Raw genomic sequence first — 20504 nt, 5'->3', positions numbered from 1 at the left:
GTTCCCCCCAACTGCCCTCTCCTGCAGGCCTGGTCCCCCCCAACTGCCCTCCCTACAGGCCTGGGTCCCCCCCAACTGTACTCCCCTGCAGGCCTGGTCACCCCAACTGCCCTCACTGCAGGCCTGGGTCCCCCCCAACTGTACTCCCCTACAGGCCTGGTCACCCCCAACTGCCCTCCCCTGCTGGCCTGATCGCCCACAACTGCCCTCCCCTGCCGGCCATCTTGTGGCGGCCATCTTGTGTCCACATGGGGGTGGCCATCTTTGACCACATGGGGGCGACCATCTTGTGTGTTGGAGTGATGGTCAATTTGCATATTACCTCTTTAGTATATAGGATATATTATTGGTTTCAGAGAGGAAGGGAGGGAGGGAGGAAGAGAGGGGGGGGGGGGAGAGAGAGAGAGAGAGAGAGAGAGAGAGAGAGAGAGAGAGAGATCATTGATGAGAGAGAAGCACTGACAGGCTGCCTCCTGCACACCCTCTATTGGGAATCGAGCCCAAAACCCGGGCATGTGCCCCTGATTGAAATTGAATCTGGGACCCTTCAGTCCACAGGCTGACACTCTATCCACTTCCACTGAGCCAAACCGGCTAGGGCAAAATCCATGAATTTTTGAACTCCACACCTAAAATGTTTATTTCTACATCCATCATATCTCTTCCTTTCAGTCTCAGAGAAAGAGGCATAGTATCCTTCCATGTTATAAGGCTAATCCTTCCATGTTTAAACTCTTAATCCTTTCCCACTTATATACCCTGAGCTTGCCATTGATTATCTCCTTTCCCTCTATTTTCAAATTCTCCCAATCTGCTGACACCTTTTCCCAAATCTGTGGACATGCTAAAAGATTTTCTATGGTAAAAAAAAAAAATAAAAAATAAAAAAAAAAATCTCTGTAATTTCTAGCTACTACTTTCCTACTTCTTCCCTTCATCTTTCAATATTTTAAGTTTATATTTACTTGTTTACTAAGCACTCATTTACTCCTCAATTTGTTATAGTTTGAATCCACTCTATTAGCCCAATGAAATTGATATGTAAAAGTTAAAAATAACCTCCTTGTCAAATCCAATGAAAAAATTTCCAATTGTTTATCCCCCCCAGTTTTATTGATATATAATTGTCATATATCACTTGTATAAGTTTAAGATGCACAGCATGATGGTTTGCCTTACATATATTGTGAAATGATTACTGCAATAAGTTTAGTTCGAATCCATCATCTCATATCCTATATAATAAAGAGCTAATATGCTAATTAGACTGGACAGTGGAACAACCTTCCAGATGACCTTCTAAATGACCAGTGGACGGGGCTGTAGGGCTGCAAGGCAGCGGGGGCTGTGAGGGCCAAGCCCCTTGCATGAATTTTGTGCATCGGGCCTCTAGTAGATATAATAAAAAGAAAGGGCAAACAAGAAAAAAATATTTTTTCCTTGTGATGAGAACTCTTAACATAAACGTTCATATATATTATATAGCAGAGTTAACTATGTTCATCATACTGTATATTGTATCCTTAGTACTTATTTATCTTATAACTGGAAGTTTGTACCTTTTAACCAACTCCTCCTCTTCCCACCACAGAATTTTGTTTTTCTTGAATTCCTAAAAATATTTGATAATGATGACTACTTTTTCTTCTTAAAAATTTCTTCTCTGAGCTTCTGGCTGTCTTGCCATTTTAACAATTCACCTGCCTCTTTCATTAATGTTTTTACTCTCCATCCTCTAAATGTTGGTCTTCCTAGGGTTCTACCAGCAGCTCATTCTTCTCTCTACTTATGTTTTTCTATGCAGCTTCATCTATATACTCATGGCTTTCCAAATTTCATTTTGCTCTCTCTTGAGCAAAATCCCACTAAAACAAATGTTCAAAATTTAATTAAACATCAATTGCCTCCCACCAAATTTACTCAGGTTGTATTTCTTGTCCTGGTCAATGGTACTACCAGCTACCCAATCACTAAGCCTTAAACTTAAGAAGTTTTTACTTCTTTTCCTCTATAAAATGTAAGAATCAGTTAACATCACCAGTTTCACCACCTCTAACCCATCCTACATACTTCTATTAGAATGTTTTTTATACAAAGCCCACTCCACACTACACTCCCCGGCCAGGAACTGGCCTCATCTCCTGTTTCTTTGGCCCTCACCACTTCAACCTCCACTCCTGAACTGTATGTAGTTTCTATCCTATATAATAAAAGGGTAATATGCAAATCGACAGAATGGCGCAAAGACCAGTCGCTATGATGTGCACTGACCACCAGGGGGCAGACGCTCAATGCATGAGCTGCCCCCTGGTGGTCAGTGCACTCCCATAAGCTGGGCTGACACCTGGTGTGCATAGCGGCCTGCCTCTGTGACAGCACTAAGGATGTCCCACTGTGGCTTAGGCCTGGGGAGTGGGCCTAAGCCGTCAGTCAGACATCCTTAGAGGGCTTCCAGACTGTGAAAGGGCGCAGGCCTGGCTGAGGGACCCTCCCTCCCCCGCCTTCCTCCCTAGTGCACAAATGTCGTGCACTGGGCCTCCAGTATATATCATATTCTTCCAAGTTTCCAAGCCTTTTTTATGTTCCCTATGACTCCAATGCTCTGAAACATCCCCCTGGATAACTTCCTTTTAGCCTTCAAAGCCCAACTCAAGACACAGCTCCTCTGTAAATCCTTCCCTGAAAGGTCTCAGTAAAGTTTACCACTTTTTCTTTAGGCATCCTCTAACCTGCTCTACCATGGACACCCTTCTGTCCCAGCACTTACCTCACTCTACCACAGTTATTTGTGTTTTATGCCTGTCTCTACTAGACAGCGGCTCCTTGAAGACATAAGGCAACAGTAATTGCCATTTCATGCTCAACTGCTTTCCAACTCAAATCATCCAAATCATCTGTGCCTAAGGCAGAATTGTACTCTTAGTCTGAGAATACTAGACACTCCTCGCCTACCTCTTCAGGGAGGCTAAAGAAAGTGAGAGAGGCCTGGCCGGCATGGCTCAGTTGTTAGAGCATTGGCTTCCAGTCCAAAGGGTCCCGGGTTCGATTCCCTATAAAGGGCACATACCAGGATTGCAGATTTCCTGCCCCAGTTCAGTACACATGTGGGAAGCAACCAATTGATGTGGCTCTCTCATATCAATGTTTCTCTCTCCCTCTTTCTTTCCCCCAACCCTCTTCCCTTTCACTGTGTCTAAAATTAATGGAAAAAATATCCTCGGGTGAGGATTAACAACAACAAAAAAAGAAAGTGAGAGAAAAGTGATGGTGGCAGAGAAGAAAGAAACAGTGAAGAAAAGAGCAAATAGAATAGGGGGTTTGAGGAAGCACATCTGGTTAGAGACAGACTACGAGGGTGGGGGCAAATGAAGGCAAGATGCAAGCTGTGCAAATAATAGATATAAACAGACAAGTGGGAGGAAAGCAGATCGGCACCTTCAAATAGAAAAGGCATATTTGAAGTGTTATTGTCATTCAGGTATAATATCTGAAAACTCATAGTTTTTTCTTTATTTTTATTATCAGTCTTAAAGACAAAAAAGTGAGAATTGCACACATTCACAGAATAAACAGAATGGTCATTTTCATTTCATAATTTAAATAGCCTATTTTATCTCTTTTTTATCTATCACATTTATGAGTTATGAAATTAATTTTCTAGGAAGCTGAAAGAGCATACAGATTGTTCTCCCCCAGATAATTTAGGCATTTTCTTATTCATCTTTGTGTTTCAGTCCCTAGCAGAGAGCAGATACCGCACTAAACATCTGTAGAATTCAGGAAGAGAAGAAGCAAGGAAGAAAGGAATCATTCAGGGGAAACTCTGATGCCCTACAAAGAAAAGGAAGAGCTCCTAGTTCTTGAATACCTACCTGGTTTAAGGCCACATGCATTTGATCCACCAAGAACACATAGAGCTCACTAATGAATGTCTGCAGTTCCTCTTGGTTTTCAAATGGTATTGTTTTCAAGTACTTCTCTCTCACAATCTTTACCACGGCATGCTGCAAGAGACACAGATCACTGGGCTAATAGCACAGGCAGCACAGGCCTCCCTTGAGTTTCTGGTCTAAGGTTCATCAGAATTTCAGAAAGTAATTGATTTCTCCCTTGGTGACTGCTGAACTGTTGGCTCACAGATTTCTCCCTAATCAACATACTCTATATGACTTCTTTTCTTGATGTCATCATCATCCTAATATGGTCAATGCAGGACTCATACTGTGTGGAGAGCACCATAAAGCTGAAGAAAACCTTAGCATTACGTTTATGCACTATGTCTCTTATGGTGGCCACATGATTCAAGGGGAAAAGGCCTGATTTGCGAATCTGGAGAATGAAATTCTGGTTTTAATTCTGCCACTGTACAACCTCATAAGTTATTTTATACTTGGTATCTCAGTTTCCTCATTTGTTAAATAGATATGTACTTTTGGTATTACTATCTTATTTCAGAAGATGATTGAGAAGCCAGAAAGAAATAACGGGTGGTAATGCTTAAGATGCATTACAAATAACATATTGCTATAGCCAGGACAGCTGCTGCTTCTCTCCCCCGACTCCCGCTCCCCAAGCTAACATCATTGCCAAGTTTTATACCATAAAGGTTTTTTAAAAAATAGATTTTATTGATTTCAGAGCGGAAGGGGTAGAGAGAGAGAAAAGAAGAGAGAGAGACAGAGAGAGAAACATCAATGATGGGAGAGAATCATCAGTCGGTTGCCTTCTGCACGACCCACAATGGGGATCGAGCCCGCAACCTGGACACATGCCCTGACTGGGAATCGAACCATGACCTCCTGGTTCATAGGTTGACACTCAACCACTGAGCCATGCCAGTCAGGCCCATAAAGTTTTTATAACATAAAGCATTTTGCATGCATTATGTTATTTAATGCTTATAACAAACCCATGTAATAATATTAATATTATCCCTCATTGTTAGGCAAAGAAATTGAGGCTCAGAGAGGTAAAGTCACTTGACTAAGGTCATCCAGCTAGTAATAGAACCAGAATCAAACTGAGATGTGTCCCTGCCACCTACTGAGAACAGCCTCTTGCCTCCACGATCATCTGTTGTTTTTTACTTTATTACTTCCATCTGATTTCTTTGTATTTGTTTATACAGTGCAGGGCACATAGTAAATGCACACAGAGAGGCAGTGCGGTATAGAAGTTAAGAACATGATTTCTGGAACCAGGCTGCCAGAATTTGAGTCCCATCTTTGACCTTTACTAGCTCTGTGATCTTGGGCAAATTACTTAACCAACTAATATTGCATTTCTCCATCTGTAAAATGGGGAGCACCTCATATGGTTGTTGTGAGGATTAAATTCGTAAGCATTTTAAAATTTGGTATAGAGCAAACACTCAATAAGCGTTAGCCATTATTATTCAGGAAATTATTATTAAGCAAATATTTCTCAAATCTTAGTAATTCTATGGACTAGGGAAAGGTTTGTAATAGGAGACAGAGATAATCAGTCATGGAATCAGTCCCAGGTATAGAGTTTCTGCCTGCTAAAGCAACATGAAATCTGACTCAAAATCTGGCCTAACCTCGAGAGAAGAATCAGTTTCTTAAAAGCTCACATTCGGAAAGCATACTGAACTGTTCTATGGCTCTGCAGGAGCGGAGCTTCTCCCAACATTCTATCATGGAGAACATAGTTCTCTGCACCAGTAGCAAGACAGGTGGGAGCACAGCCGAACATAACCATAGAAAAAATGACAATGAGGTATGCAGAGTAGATGCTTCATAAAACCCATAGAATAATTAAATAAATGAATATTTACCTTGAGTTGTTCTTTGAAAGCAAAGTATTTTCCAGAACAATTAAGTTCATAGTTGAGCTGGCATTTCTGCTCCTCCAGGGTTTCACTATCTATATCACCCTCCACTTTGGCCACCTGTTTTCCAAACATGCTGTGATACTCATCCAGAATGGCTCTAGAAATGGTCTTGATCTGCATGTGGTAGTCACTTACCGCCTAGGAAAATATATAATGCCTGGTAAAGAGACCTCAAAGAGGTCAAGACGTGGAATGGAGTTCTGAAACTGGATTGTGTTTTATATTCAATATACTTTAGGTATAAATTGCTCTTTTCTCCTCAGCTCAGAGACCACCAGCCAAAGATCAAACACTGAATACTATTCTTTGTAAGCCACTGGTCACAAATAGACACAGGAAGATATAGATTAGAAGCTACAATTTCTCACCCCTTCTGAAAAATCCATACCTTATTTTCAAATGATGCACTCAACACCTTATTACTTATAGTTTCACCTTGACTTTGGCACTTGCCTTCTGAGCTCCTCCTGTCCTGCGGGTAAGAGGTGGCCTTGGAGGAATCATTTCCTTGACCCTGTATCAGGAAATATAAATTATCTGCATATTTATGTTTTTATTTCCCACCACCAAAGAGTCTCAGAGGGGAGATCTAAGGTCTGTTCCCCCATCATACTTGAGCACTGTGCTATTCTCTCATGTAAAATCTGAGGCACGAACCCCAGAACATTATATAGCTATGGACTAGATAGGAAAGAAGCAGCTACTCAGAGAGTAGCTAAGTTGCAATTTTGGCTAATTTGAGCCCTGGCTTTTCCATTATATATTTTTTAAAAAAACCATTGCTGTGTACAAAGGGATGCTTGACTCAGGGGTTAGAAAGAAATGGGTGTTATGATTTTAGATGTACTCAGTAGAGTCTTTGAAAACATAAAATTTTGGAAATATAAATGGTATAGGCAAATGAAAGCTTTTCTCCCTCCCTCTAAATCTAGGTCATAATTCACAAGACAGCTTTTAATTACAATAATGATATCAGGCTTTATGGTGAGTAAAAAATATATATTTTGTCACTATCAAACTATTTACACCAAAACTTCTACCTTCCATTTTTATGAGAGTTTACAAGAACCTAGATGTAATTAAGTTAGATTTTTCCCCTTATAATTTCAGATTTCTGCTGAAGTAAATTGCACTGCTGTAGAGTTTACATTCAAATTCACTAAGAAAACAATCCCATTTATAATTGCATCAAAAATAAAATACCTTGGAATAAATTTAACCAAGGATGTTAAAAAGACTGACAGCTGTTAGAATGGAGCTAAGAAAATTATAAGACAATGAAGAAAGAAATTTAAGAATATACAAATAAGTAGAAGCATATACCATGTTCATGGGTAGGAAGAATTAACATCATTAAAATTTCCATAGTACTCAAAGAAATCTATAGATTCAATGCAATTCCTATTAAGATATCAATGGCATATTTCACAGAGCTAGAACAAATATTTCAAAAATTTATATGGAACCACAAAAGACCCTGCATAGCCATAGCAATCTTGAGAAAGAAAAACAAAGGTAGAGGAATCATGCTACCAGTATCAAACTTATACTACAAGGCCATACTAATCAAAACAGCAAGGTACTGGCATAAAAACAAACCTATAGATCAATGGAATAGAATAGAGAGCCCAGAAATAAACCCACACCTTTATGGTCAATTAATATTCAACAAAGGAGGCAAGAAGATACAATGGGGTAAAGATAGTCTATTCAATAAATGTTGTTGGGAAAATTGGACAGCTGCATACAAAACAACGAAATTAGACCACCTTCTTACACCATACACAATAATAAACTCAAAATGTATAAAAGACTTAAATGTAAGAGTCAAAACAATAAAAATCCTAGAAGAAAACATAGGTAGCAAAATCTCAAACATTTCTCAAAGCAATATGTTGTCTGATATGTCTTCTTTGGCAAGGGAAACAAAGGAAAAAAATAAACAAGTGAGACTACATCAAACCAAAAAGTTTTTGAACATCAAAGGAAACCACCAACAAAATACAAAGTGAGCCCTTTGAATGGAAGAACATATTCAGCAATGATACATCTGATAAAGGGTTAATATCTAAAATTTATAAAGAACGTACACAACTCAACACTAAAAACACACACCAAATAATCCAATTTAAAAATGAGCAAATGACCTGAATACACAATTCTCCAAAGAGGACATATAAATGGCCAATAGACATATAAAAAGATGCTCAATGTCATGAATCATCAGAGAAATGCAAATTAAAACCACAATGAAATATCACCTCAGACCTGTCAGATAGGCTATCATCAATAAGTCAACAAACAACAATTGTTGGCAAGGATGCAGAGAAAAGGGAACCCTGTGCACTGTTAGTTGGAATGCAGGTTGGTGCAGTCACTGTGGAAAACAATGTGGAGTTTCCTGAAAAAATTAAAAATGTAACTGCCTTATGACTTAGCAATTCCACATCTGGGAATATATCTGAAGAAGCCTGAAACATTGATTCAAAAGAATATATGCACCCCTCCCTCCATTCACTGCAGAGTTCGTTACAATAGCCAAGATTTGGAAGTAGCCCAAGTGCCTATCAGCAGCTTAGTGAATAAAAAAGTGGTGGTAACCTGGCTGGTGTGGCTCATTGTGGTTCAATCAACCAAAAGTTGGTTGAGCATTGTCCCATGCAACAAAAGTTCAAGGATTCAATTCCAGGTCTAGACACATGCCCAGATTGTGGGCTCAATCCCCAGTAGGGGGTGTACAGGAGATAGCCTATCAATGTTTCTCTTTCACATCAATATTTCTCTCTTCCTCTCCCTTCCTCTCTTCTCTAAAAAATCAATAAAAACATATTTTTAAAAAAGTGATGGTACATTACACAATAACACTACTTGGCCATAAAAAAAAAAAAGGAAATCTTACCTTTTGTGACAACATGTATGGTCCTGGAGAGTATTATGCTAAGTGAAATAAGCCAGTCAGAGAAAGACAAATACCATATGATTTCACTTATAGGTGGAATCTAATGAACAAAATAAATAAACAAAATAGAAACAGACTCATAAATATAGAAAACAGACTGATAGCTATTAGAGTGGAGCAGTTGGGGAGGATGGATGAAAAAGGTGAAGGGATTAAGCAAAAACAACAACAACAAAAATGAACACTTAGCCCTAACCGGTTTGGCTCAGTGGATAGAGCATTGGCCTGCGGACTGAAAGGTCCCAGGTTCGATTCTGGTCAAGGGCATGTACCGTGGTTGCAGGCACATCCCCAGTAGGGGGTGTGCAGGAGGCAGCTGATCAATGTTTCTCTCTCATTGATGTTTCTAACTCTCTATCCCTCTCCCTTCCTCTCTGTGAAAAATCAATAAAATATATATTTTTAAAAACAAAAACGAAAAACAAACAAACACTCATAGCATGGCCGGTGTGGCTCAGTGGTTGAGCCTCGACCCATAAACCAACTGGTCATCAGTTTGATTCCCCAGTCAGGACACATGCCCAGGTTGCATGCTCAATCCCTCGTAGGAGGCATGCAGGAAGCAGCCGATCAATGTTTCTCTCTGTCCCTCTTTCTCTAAAAATCAATAAAAATATATATTAAAAACACACTCACAGATGCAGACAACAGTATGGTGATTACCAGAGGGGGAAGAAGTTGGGGAGGTAGAAGATGGTAAAGGAACGATAAATGTTGATAGAATAAGACTTGACTTTAGGTGGTAAACACACAAAACAATATAGAGATGATGTATTATAGAATTGTACACCTGTAAACTATATAATTTTATTAACCAACTAGAGGCCTGTTGCAGGAAGATTCCTGCAAGAATAGGGCTTCCTTGGGCCTATTCCTGCAAGAATAGGGCTTCCTGCGGCCGGAGAGTCCCTCCCTTCTCCGCTACCTCACTCCCTTTTCCGCCGCTTCACTCCCTTCTGCAGTGCTTGGCTTCCTTCTATGCTGTCTTCAGTCTTGTTCCATCTTTGTTGGGTTAATTTGCATATGCACTCCTGATTGGCTGGTGGGCATAGTGGAGGGATGGTCAATTTGCATGTTTCTCTTTTATTAGTGTAGATGTCATCCCAATAAATTCAATAAATATTAAAATTTAAAAAGTATAAAAGATGGTATAAGCCCTGGCCAGTGTGGCTTAGTTGGTTGAGTGTCATCCCATGCACCAAAAAGTCACCAGTTCAATTCCTGGTCATTGGACATACCTGGGTTATGGGCTCAATTCACAGTAGGGGGGTTGCAGGAGGCAGTTGACAGATGTTTCTTCTCTCTCATATCAATGTTTCTCTCTTTCTCCCTATCTCTTCCTCTCTTTCTAAAAGTCAATAAAAACTTTTTTTACAGGTGTTATAAAAGATGCAGATAATTCTCAAAAGGAGACTTCCAGCCCAGCCAGTGTAGCTCAGTAAATAAATAAAAATAATTTTTTAAAAAAGGAGAATTCCAAATGACTAATAAATATCTTTAAATGTTTACTCTTACTAAAGCATTTAAAATGTAGTTTAAAATTAAAATGAGAAACTTTCTTTCCCTGATAAAATAGCATAAATAAAAAATTATTGTGTTGGTGAATGTATGAAGGAACAATAGTCTCATACATCACTTGTAGTGTAGAACTGCAAACTTTTGGGAAGGCAATGCAGGACTGTTTATCAAAACGCTTAAAATATATCTGTAGTGAATAGCCTTTAAGATAAAAGCTATCATTTCCTTTCACTCTTGAGTACGGTGCTTCTCACATCAAAAATTGAAGTCTAAACATCAGCAAACGGCAGAATAGATAACTCCAAACTTCCATCCCTCCATAGAAATATGAAAAACAGAACCAGAAAATGTCAGAACCAACTTTGTCAGAACTCTGGAAAACAGTCAAAGGTTTAAGGCAATTTAAAGAGTAGAAAAGCTTTATACATTTTTACTGACCCTTGTCCCACTCCATCTCCAGTTTAGTGGCTGTCTTAAGGATAGGACGCTGCATTTCCAGTGTGACACACTGGTCCCTGGTTCTGGAGGAGTAGAGCAGAACTTATTTGCAAGTTACTGTGTTTGTTCTAACCTGTCAGGGGCTACCTGCAGGGCTGACATAAAGCACTCAGTTCTGTTTTTCCTAATTTGAAACCCACTAAGGGTAGAAAAGCAATGATTATGAATTGCTCAAAAACACTGTAAGGTTAGAAAAACTCACAGCTCTGTGTGTGTGTGTGGGGGGGGGGGGTGAAATATGGTTAAGACATACAATACAGTGCAAGGTTTAGGAGGAAAAGCCAGAGATTATCTTTAGGAAATTAGGGTATTCAAATGTAGTTGTATATACTGGTACATGCCCAGGATTGAAACCGTGCTCAGAAAAAACCCTGAGAAGACCCTAAGTTTCACCAATGACTGATCTATAATCTCAGTGCAAGCAGGAAGTGAAAGATGAGGTAAAATTATAAAGAGCTTGATTAAGTGTTAAAAGAATGGCCCAGCCCGGCCACTGTGGCTCAGTGGTTGAGTATCAACCTGTGAACCAGGAGCTCATGATTCGAATTCTGGCCCGGGCACATACCAAGGTTGCTGGCTTGATCCCCAGTGGGGAGGGAAGGGTGCAGGATGGCCCAGCACAGTCATCTTCAAAGACGAAAAAAAATTTTTTTAAGTTTTGGTTTTGTTAGTTTGTTTATATTAAGGTACTGGAATTCAAGGAAATCTCAGTCAAAACACAAGCTATAACTTAATAAAAAACAGCAAATCCTGGGAAAGGGTAAACTTTTATTTCCAATATTCCCTCATTCTAGTATACAAATGTCCAGTTTTCAACAACAAAAAAAATCACCAAATATACCAAAAACACAAAAACTATGGCATTTTCAAAATAAAAAATAAATTGACAGAAACTATTCTTGAAGAAGCTTAGACATTGGACGTGCTACAAAAAGATGTTAAATAAACATGCTCAAAGAACTAAAGGAAATAACAGACAAAGGACTAAAAGAAACCAGAAAAATGATGTATGAACAAAATGAGAATACCAGTCAAGAGATAGAAATCATTAAAAAGGAACCAAATAGACCCTGCCAGCTTTGCTCAGTGGATAGTGCATTAGCCCACAGACTGAAGGGTCCTGGATTTGATTCTGGTCAAGGCATGTACCTCGGTTGGAGGCTCGATCTCTGGCCCTGGTCAGGGTGAGTGCAGGAGGCAGCCAATTGATGTCTTTCTCACATCGATGTTTTTAACTATCTGTCTCTTCCCATCCCTTCCACACTCTCTAAAAATCAATGAAAAAGTATCCTGAGTGAGGATTAACAACAACAACATAAGGAACCAAATAGAAAGTCTGGAGTTGAAAAGTACAATAACTGAAATGAAAAAGTCACTAGAGGGTTCAATAAATTTGATCAAGCAGAAGAAAGAACCAAGACAATTGAAATTATTCAGTCTAAGGAAACAGAAAGAAAAATGAAAAAAAGTTAACACAGTCTAAAATCTGGGGAACACCATCAACATACATATTTGTATAACCAACAAACACATTATGGGAATACAAAGAGAAAACAGAGGGAAAGGAGAAGAAAGAATTTTGAAATGATGGCCCAAAACTCCAAATTTGATGAAATACATGAATCTAAACAACCAAGAAGGTTATCAAACTCCAAGAAAGATAAAATTAAAGAGCTCTACACTAAGACACATTATAGTAGAATTGTAAAAGAAAAGAAAAAGAGAAAATCTCCAAAGCAGTGAGAGGAGGGACTCATCGCATAAGATTAATAGATAATTTCAATAATCTCAATACAGATCATTTCTCATCAGAAATCACAGAGGCAAAAAAAAAAACCAAAAAAAAAAAAAAAAAACAGAGGCCAGAGGCATTTGGGTAACATTTAAAGTTCTGGGGGGAAAAACTGCCAACAAGAATTCTATATCCAGCAAACTATCCTTCAACAATGAAGGAAAAATTAAGACAATCCCAGATAAACAAAAGTTAAGAGAGTGTTACTAAGATCTACCCTATAAGAAATACCAAATGAAGCCCTTCAGGCTAAAATGAAAGAAACTCAAAGGTAAATGAGGAAATAAAGAACACTGGTAAAGGTAATTATGAAAGCCATTATTATTGTACTTTTGGTTTGTAACTCCTCATTACTTCTTTTTTTAGAAGGCAAATGCATAAAATAATAATCATAAATATTTGTTAGTAGGTATACAGTGTATAAAATATAATCTGTGACAATAATAATACAAAGAGGAAGGGATAGAGATATATAAGAGGTACCAAGTGTATAATATTAAAGCTAAATTAGTGTTACTCAAACTAGGTTGTTACAAGTTTAAGATGATCATTGTAATCCCCAAGGTAACCACTAAGAATATAAATATAAAGAGAAAGAAAGAAGGAAATCTAAATGTTACATTATAAAAAGCCAATTAAATATTAAAAAGGCAGTGAAGAAGGAATTCAAGAACAGACAAGCAGATAACAGATAAGTAGTAGAAGTAAATCCTTTATCAGTAATTGCATTAAATATAAATGGGTTAAACTTTCCTATTAAAAGGCAGAGATTAGTGGGTTGGATTTCTATTTTTATGTTCCCATTTTTCCCCCATTCACCCTTCCTCCCCATTTCTGCACCCTCCCCAGGCCTTCACCACATTATTGTCTGTGTCCATGGGTTATGCATATATGCATATAAGTTCTTTGGTTAATCCCACCTCTCCCCACTCCCCCTTCCCTCTGAGAATCATCAGTTTGTTGCATACTTCCATGTCTCTGGATCTATTTCACTTGTCAGTTTCTTTTGTTCATTAGATTCCACATATAAGTGAGATCATGTGACTGGCTTATTTCACTTAGCATAATACTCTCCAGATCCCCCCATGCTGTCTCAAAGGGTAAGAAATTCTTGTTTTTACAGCTGCATAATATTCCATTGTGTATATGTACCACAGCTTTTTTATCCCCTCATCTACTGATAAGCATTTCGGTTGTTTCCAGATCTTAGCTATTGTAAATGATGCTGCAATGAACATAGAGGTGCATATTTTCTTTCTGACTGGTATTTCAGGCTTCTTCGGACATATTCCTAGAACTAGGATGACAGGGTCAAATGAAGTTCCATTTTTAATTTTTTAAGGAAACTCAAAACTCAAAACAGTGTGCATCTGTCTGCTGTCTACAAGATACTTCCTTTAGTTATAAGAACACACACACACACACACACACACACACACACACACACACACACAAAATGAAAGTAGGAGGATAGAAAAAGACATCCCATGCAAATAGTAACCAAAACAGAGTTGGGGTGGTTATATTTCTCGAGAAAATAGACTTGAAATAAAAAAGATAACAAGAGATAAAGAAGAACAATATAGATAGATGATAGATACCTAAAAGGTTTCAGACTTGCCCTGACCAGTTTGGCTCAGTGGATAGAGCGTCGGCCTGAGGACTGAGGGGTCCCAGGTTCGTTTCTGGTCGGGGGCATGTGCCTTGGTTGCGGGCACATTCCCAGTGGGAGGTGTGCAGGAGGCGGCTGATCAATGTTTCTCTCTCATCAATGTTTCTAACTCTCTATCCCTCTCCTTTCCTCTCTGTAAAAAATCAATAAAATATATTTTTTAAAATTTTTAAAAAAATAATAAAAGGTTTCAGACAGCAATAAAATATAACAATAATAAACATATATGTACCTAATAATAGGGACCCAAAATATATAAAGCAAAAATTGAGACAAATGAAGGGAGAATTAGACAGTTCTTTAATAATAGAGACTTTAATATCCCACTTTCAAAAATGGGTAGAATAATCAGACAGAAAATCAATTAGAAAATAAAGGACTTAACAGTATAAAGCAATTTGACCTAATAGACATATACAGAACATTCCTCTTAACATCACAGAATACACATTCTTCTCAAGTGCACATGGAACATTCTGCAGGATAGACTATATTTTAGACCACAAAATAAACCTCAATCAATTTTAAAAGACTGAAATCATACAAAATATCTTTTCTAATTACAATGAAATGAGAGTAGAAATCAATAACTAGAAGAAAACTGGAAAACGAGAAAAGTCACAAATATGTGGAAATTAAGCAACATGCTTTTAAATAATAGGTCAAAGAAAAAAACCATAGGCAAATGAGAAAATACTTTGAGATGAATGAAAACAAAAACACAGCATACCAAAACTTATGGAATGCAGTGAAAGAAGTGTTCAGAGTGAAATTTACAGCTCTAACTCACACAATAATCAATAATTTAATTGTATATCTTAAGGAATTAGAAAAGGAGAGCAAACTGAACCCAAAGCTCAAAGAAGGAAGGAATAGAAATAGAGATTAAAAAAAAAAAACAGAGAAAAGAAACACAATAGGGAAAATCAATAAAACAAAAAAAGACTGCTTCTTTGAAAAGATAAACAAAATAATAATTCTTAGGTAGATGGACTAAGAAAAAAGAAAACAGACTCAAATTACTAAAATCAGAAATGAGAAAAAGAAAAAAGAATGTCATGAACAACTGTACATCAACAAATTGGATAACCTAGATAAAATGGGCAATTTCCTAGCAAAATGATCAAAGGACTATGGTACAATTTAAAAATAGTTTAAAAATTACATACTAGTATATTAATATATGACATGGAATGTGTGTTTATATAGTAGAGGGGCTTTACAATAACTCTAGAAAGATAAATACCAAGGTATTAAAAGCAGTTATCACTGGGTGAGAAAAATCTGTGTGTCTTTATACTTTGTGGCTAATCTCAATTTCTCAAATTTTTTATAATAGGCATATACTACCTTTATAGTAAGAAAATACAAGAAGTTTTATCTGGGGAGAAAAAGCAGAAAATTGATGTTTGGCCTAGGGAAAATTACATTTATGGTCACAAGCTGACTTCCTTTTACTTATACCTAAACTAGAGGCCTGGTGCATGAAATTTGTGCACAGGGAGGGGGAATTCCACAGCCTGGCCTGCACCCTCTCCAATCAGGGACCCCTTGGGGGATGTCTGACTGTCAGTTTAGGCCCGATCCCGCGGCAGTCGGCCATCCCTCTCACAATCCGGGACCACTGGCTCCTAACCGCTTGCCTGCCTGCCGGCCTGATCACCCCCTAACTGCCCCCCTGCCTGCCTGGTCGCCCCCCAACTGCCCCCCTGCCGGCCAGCCTGGTTGCCCCCCAACTGCCCTCCTGCTGACCCCCAACTGCCCCCCTGCTGGCCTGGTTGCCCCTTAACTGTCCAGAAGGAAGTTGGATGTCTGGAAGATGTCTGGACACCTGGTCTAATTAGCATATTACTCTTTTATTAGTATAGATTGCTTTTGCAAATCAAGTATGAAAACATTGCTACACACCGTCTGGCCAGCTCCTCTGGCAATCGCTTTGGAACCAAGGCTTTGTTCAGCTGAACCTCCAACACGATGTATGTTCCTGCTTCTACATATTGCTGTAAAGACATTTTTTTTCTAATTTATTCTTTTCAGTAAAACAAATATTTATGAAAAAAATTAGTAACATAAGGTAATATTCACAATATAATAAGTGAGAAAAGTACATCTACAGCTATAAATATAGTGTAATCTTAACTTAAAATATGTTTTACAAAGAAAAATAACTGGACAGGAGGGGGACAAAATGGCGGCGGAATAGGCAGATGTGTCCTGATCCTTGTCCAGGAGGAAATAGAGGGAGCAGCTGAAACGAGAGGAATCCAGCCCGAATTGGCGAAGGAGAAGCGGCTGGTGAGACAGTTTGCAGCTGGGAAGGGCAGAGATCTCCTGGAAAAAGGTAAAACAAGGATCTGGGCAATAGAATCTGCCGGATCTCTAAACCCAGAAAGTCAGAGGAAAACTACACGGCGCCAAGCCGCGTCCCTGAGGACGTCTGACTGTGAGAAAAAGGGTCCACGGGACTGCGGGAGGTAGTAGATTTTAGACCTTGGAGTCTGATTTGGGATCTGAGCTCAAAGGCAGCCCTTAAGAGCTAACTGCCCTACCACGCAGTTAGGAGATTGTAAAGATGTGGTCCCTCTTTGCCCCGGGGCCTGCGTCTTTCTCCACTGAACCTAGTTCGTAGGATCTTTCGGATACAGACACTTACCCGTGGTTGAGGTGCAGGAGAAGGGGAGGAGTTGTGGAACCTTGGGAGAGTGGGCAGAGGTGGAAGCGTGTCTGGTGCTGAGTCACATCGGATCCCCGGTCGCCATTTTCTCCTAAGAGATAACCCCTCCCTCCAGTCTCCAGGCAACCAATATAGCCACACCCGGATTCCACTCTGATTAACACTATAGGATTTGAATAATCCCTGAGGCCATAGGTACTGCCCAAAAGAAAAACCTTTAGCACAGTGATGGGCAACCTTTTGAGCTTGGTGTGTCAAACTTCGCCAAAAAACTGAGCATAACTCAGGTAGTGTGTCACTTTGAGGAAAAAACTAACTCCAAGACTCTAGTCGCAAATGTTTCATCCTCAGGAGCAGCAAATGTTTCATCCTTGGCATGCGGCCGTGTGTCATCAGAAATGGCTACGCGTGTCAGTGCTGACACGCGTGTCAAAGGTTCACCATCACTGCTTTAGCATCTAGGCACCTCAATTACGCAGTTACACTACCAGAGCTCTTCAGAGTGCTTCAGTGTGCCTCACTGGCAAACTTACCGCAGGTGCTCCTGTGAGCTGCCACTGGGAGTAAGCGCCTATCCACCACGGGTACAGCAGCAAAAGCTGAGTCTGCCCACCCCACAACTACAGAACTCTGAGCAACACAGTCACGCCTTTCCAGAGTGCAGGCCCCTCGAGCCACATCACCCCGACAGACAGTTCCTTGGAGCCACTGTGAGTCCCCACTGGGCAAGCGTAATTTCAATTTAGGGTGCAAGACAGAAAAATTGGAATGCTACCCTCCACGACTACTGACCTCTAGACACTGCAGTTGTGCCTCTCAAACTCGCAGGCCTACATCAAGAGAACCCAAATAGTTCAGGTAGGGAACTACACTAGATTACCAAGCCCAGGAGAACTGAGAGATTATACCAGTAGCACCATCACCAAAAGAACCTGGGTAGCAAAGCAATTGGAACTACAATTAAAACATTACAGGAAAACATGGGGAGACAGAAAGGAAATTCTCAAAGGAAGGAACAAGAGGAATCACCAGAAAGGGAGTAAAATGAACTTGAGGCTAGCAGCTTAACAGAGAAAGAATTCAGAGTATTCGTTATAAGGATGTTTAAATGGATGGATGACAAATACACACAACTCAATGAGAACTATAAGGAGCTGAATGAAAACGTCACCAACATGAAAAGAAACCAAGAGGAGATGAAGAACGACATAGCTGCAATAAAGAACACAATGGAAAGCTTAAAGAGTAGAGTAGAAGAGGCTGAGGACCACATTAGCAAATTAGAAGACAAGGTAGGAAAAAACACACAAACACAGCAGCAACTGGAAAGAAGACTTAAAAAGCAAGAGGAGAGCCTAAGGGAGCTTTGGGACGACAAAAAACGAAACAACATTCGAATAATAGGGATAAAAGAAGGAGAGGAAGAGAAGCAAGGACTAGAAAACCTGTTGGAAGAAATAATGACAGAAAATTTCCCTGATATTGGCAAGAAAAAAACTATCCAAGTCCAAGAAGCATACAGAGTCCCAAACAAGTTGAACCCCAAAAGACCGACATCAAGACACATCATAATTAAATTGACGAACACCAACAACAAAGCAAGAATCTTAAAGGCTGCCAGAGAGAGACAGAAAGTTACCTACAAGGGATCTCCTATCAGAATATCGACTGATTTCTCAACAGAAACACACCAGGCCAGAAGGGAATGGAATGAAATATACAAAGTGATGCAAAACAAGGGACTGAATCCAAGAATACTATACCCAGCAAGGCTATCATTCAAAATTGAAGGTGGAATCAGAAGCTTCACAGACAAAAAAGGGCTAAGAGAGTTCATCACTACCAAGCCAGCAATGCAAGAAATGCTAAAGGGGCTGCTGTAAAAAGAAGAAAGAGAAAGGCAAGAAGAAACACAAACACTAAGGAAAAATATGTCAACAAACAGGTACTTATAACATTAAACATAAATGGATTAAATGTACCAATCAAAAGACATAGGGTAGCTGAATGGATAAGAAAACATGACCCATATATTTGCTGTCTACAAGAGACCCACCTTAGAGCAAAAGATTCACACAGACTGAGAGTGAAGGGATGGAAAAACATTTTTCAGGCAAATGGAAATGAGAAAAAGCTGGGGTTGCGATACTTATATCAGATAAAATAGACCTCAAAGTAAAGGCCGTAATAAGGGATAAGGAAGGCCACTACATAATACTAAAGGGAGCAATCCAGCAAGAAGATATAACTCTGGTAAACGTTTATGCACCCAATGCAGGAGCGCCCAAATACATAAAAAATCTCCTGGAAGATATCAAGGGAGAGATCGACATCAATACAATCATAGTAGGGGACTTTAATACACCACTGACATCAATGGATAAATCCTCTGGACAAAAAATCAGCAAAGAAACAGCAATTCTAAATGACACACTAGATCAGATGGACCTAATTGACATCTTCAGAGTATTTCATCCCAAAGCCATGGAATATACATTCTTCTCAAGTGCACATGGGACATTCTCAAAAATAGACCACATATTGGGTAACAAGCAAAGTCTCCCCAAATTCAAAAAGATTGAAATCATATCAAGCATTTTCTTAGACCACAATGGCATAATATTAGAAATAAACTACAATAAAAACATTCCAAAAAATTCAAACACTTGGAAACTGAATAGCATGCTACTAAACAATGATTGGGTTATCAATGAGATCAAAGAAGAAATTAAAAACATCCTGGAGACTAATGACAATAAAAACACAACATTACAAATCCTATGGGACACAATGAAAGCAGTCCTGAGAGGGAAGTGTATAGCTCTACAGGCCTATCTCAAAAAACAAGAAAAAATGGTAATAGATCATCTAACTCAACAACTCAAAGAATTAGAAAGGGAGCAACAAGAAAAGCCCACAGTGAGCAGAAGAAAGGAAATAATAAAGATCAGAGCAGAAATGAATGGCATAGAGACCAAAAAAACAATACACAAGATCAACAAAACCAAGAGCTGGTTCTTTGAAAGGATAAACAAGATTGATGAACCTCTAGCCAGGCTCACCAAGAAGCAAAGAGAGAGGACCCAAATAAACAAAATCAGAAATGAAAGAGGTGAAATAACAACAGACCCCACAGAAATACAAAGGATTGTCAAAAAATACTATGAACAACTCTATTCCAACAAACTAGACAACCTGGAGGAAATGGACACATTCCTAGAAAAACACAACCTTCCAAAACTTACTCAGGAAGAGACTAAAAATCTCAATAGGCTGATAACTATGGAAGAAATTGAAGCAGTCATCAAAAAACTTCCAGCAAACAAAAGCCCGGGGCCAGACGGCTTCACAGGGGAGTTTTACAAAACATTCAAGGAAGAGCTAAAACCTATCCTCCTCAGACTATTCCAGAAAATTCAAGAAGAAGGAATACTTCCAAGCTCCTTCTATGAAGCCAGCATCACCCTAATACCAAAACCAGATAAAGATAACACAATGAAAGAGAATTACAGGCCAATATCCCTCATGAACATAGAT

At 39.1% G+C, this 20504-nt stretch overlaps 1 protein-coding gene across 1 annotated transcript in view; it reads right to left on the bottom strand.

Moving 5' to 3' along the window:
- Nucleotides 1–20504, bottom strand: part of CFAP70 (cilia and flagella associated protein 70) — a 101793-nt gene that overhangs the window by 34886 nt on the left and 46403 nt on the right. The window contains 4 exon segments of the mRNA XM_079793053.1: nt 3873–4004; nt 5798–5992; nt 6290–6368; nt 16202–16293. Of these exon segments, the coding sequence (XP_079649179.1) occupies nt 3873–4004; nt 5798–5992; nt 6290–6368; nt 16202–16293 (498 nt within the window).

The sequence above is a fragment of the Cnephaeus nilssonii genome, assembly GCF_951640355.1.
Source record: "Cnephaeus nilssonii genome assembly, chromosome: 16".
NCBI lineage: Eukaryota > Metazoa > Chordata > Mammalia > Chiroptera > Vespertilionidae > Cnephaeus > Cnephaeus nilssonii.
This window is presented reverse-complemented; position numbering and strand designations above follow the sequence as displayed.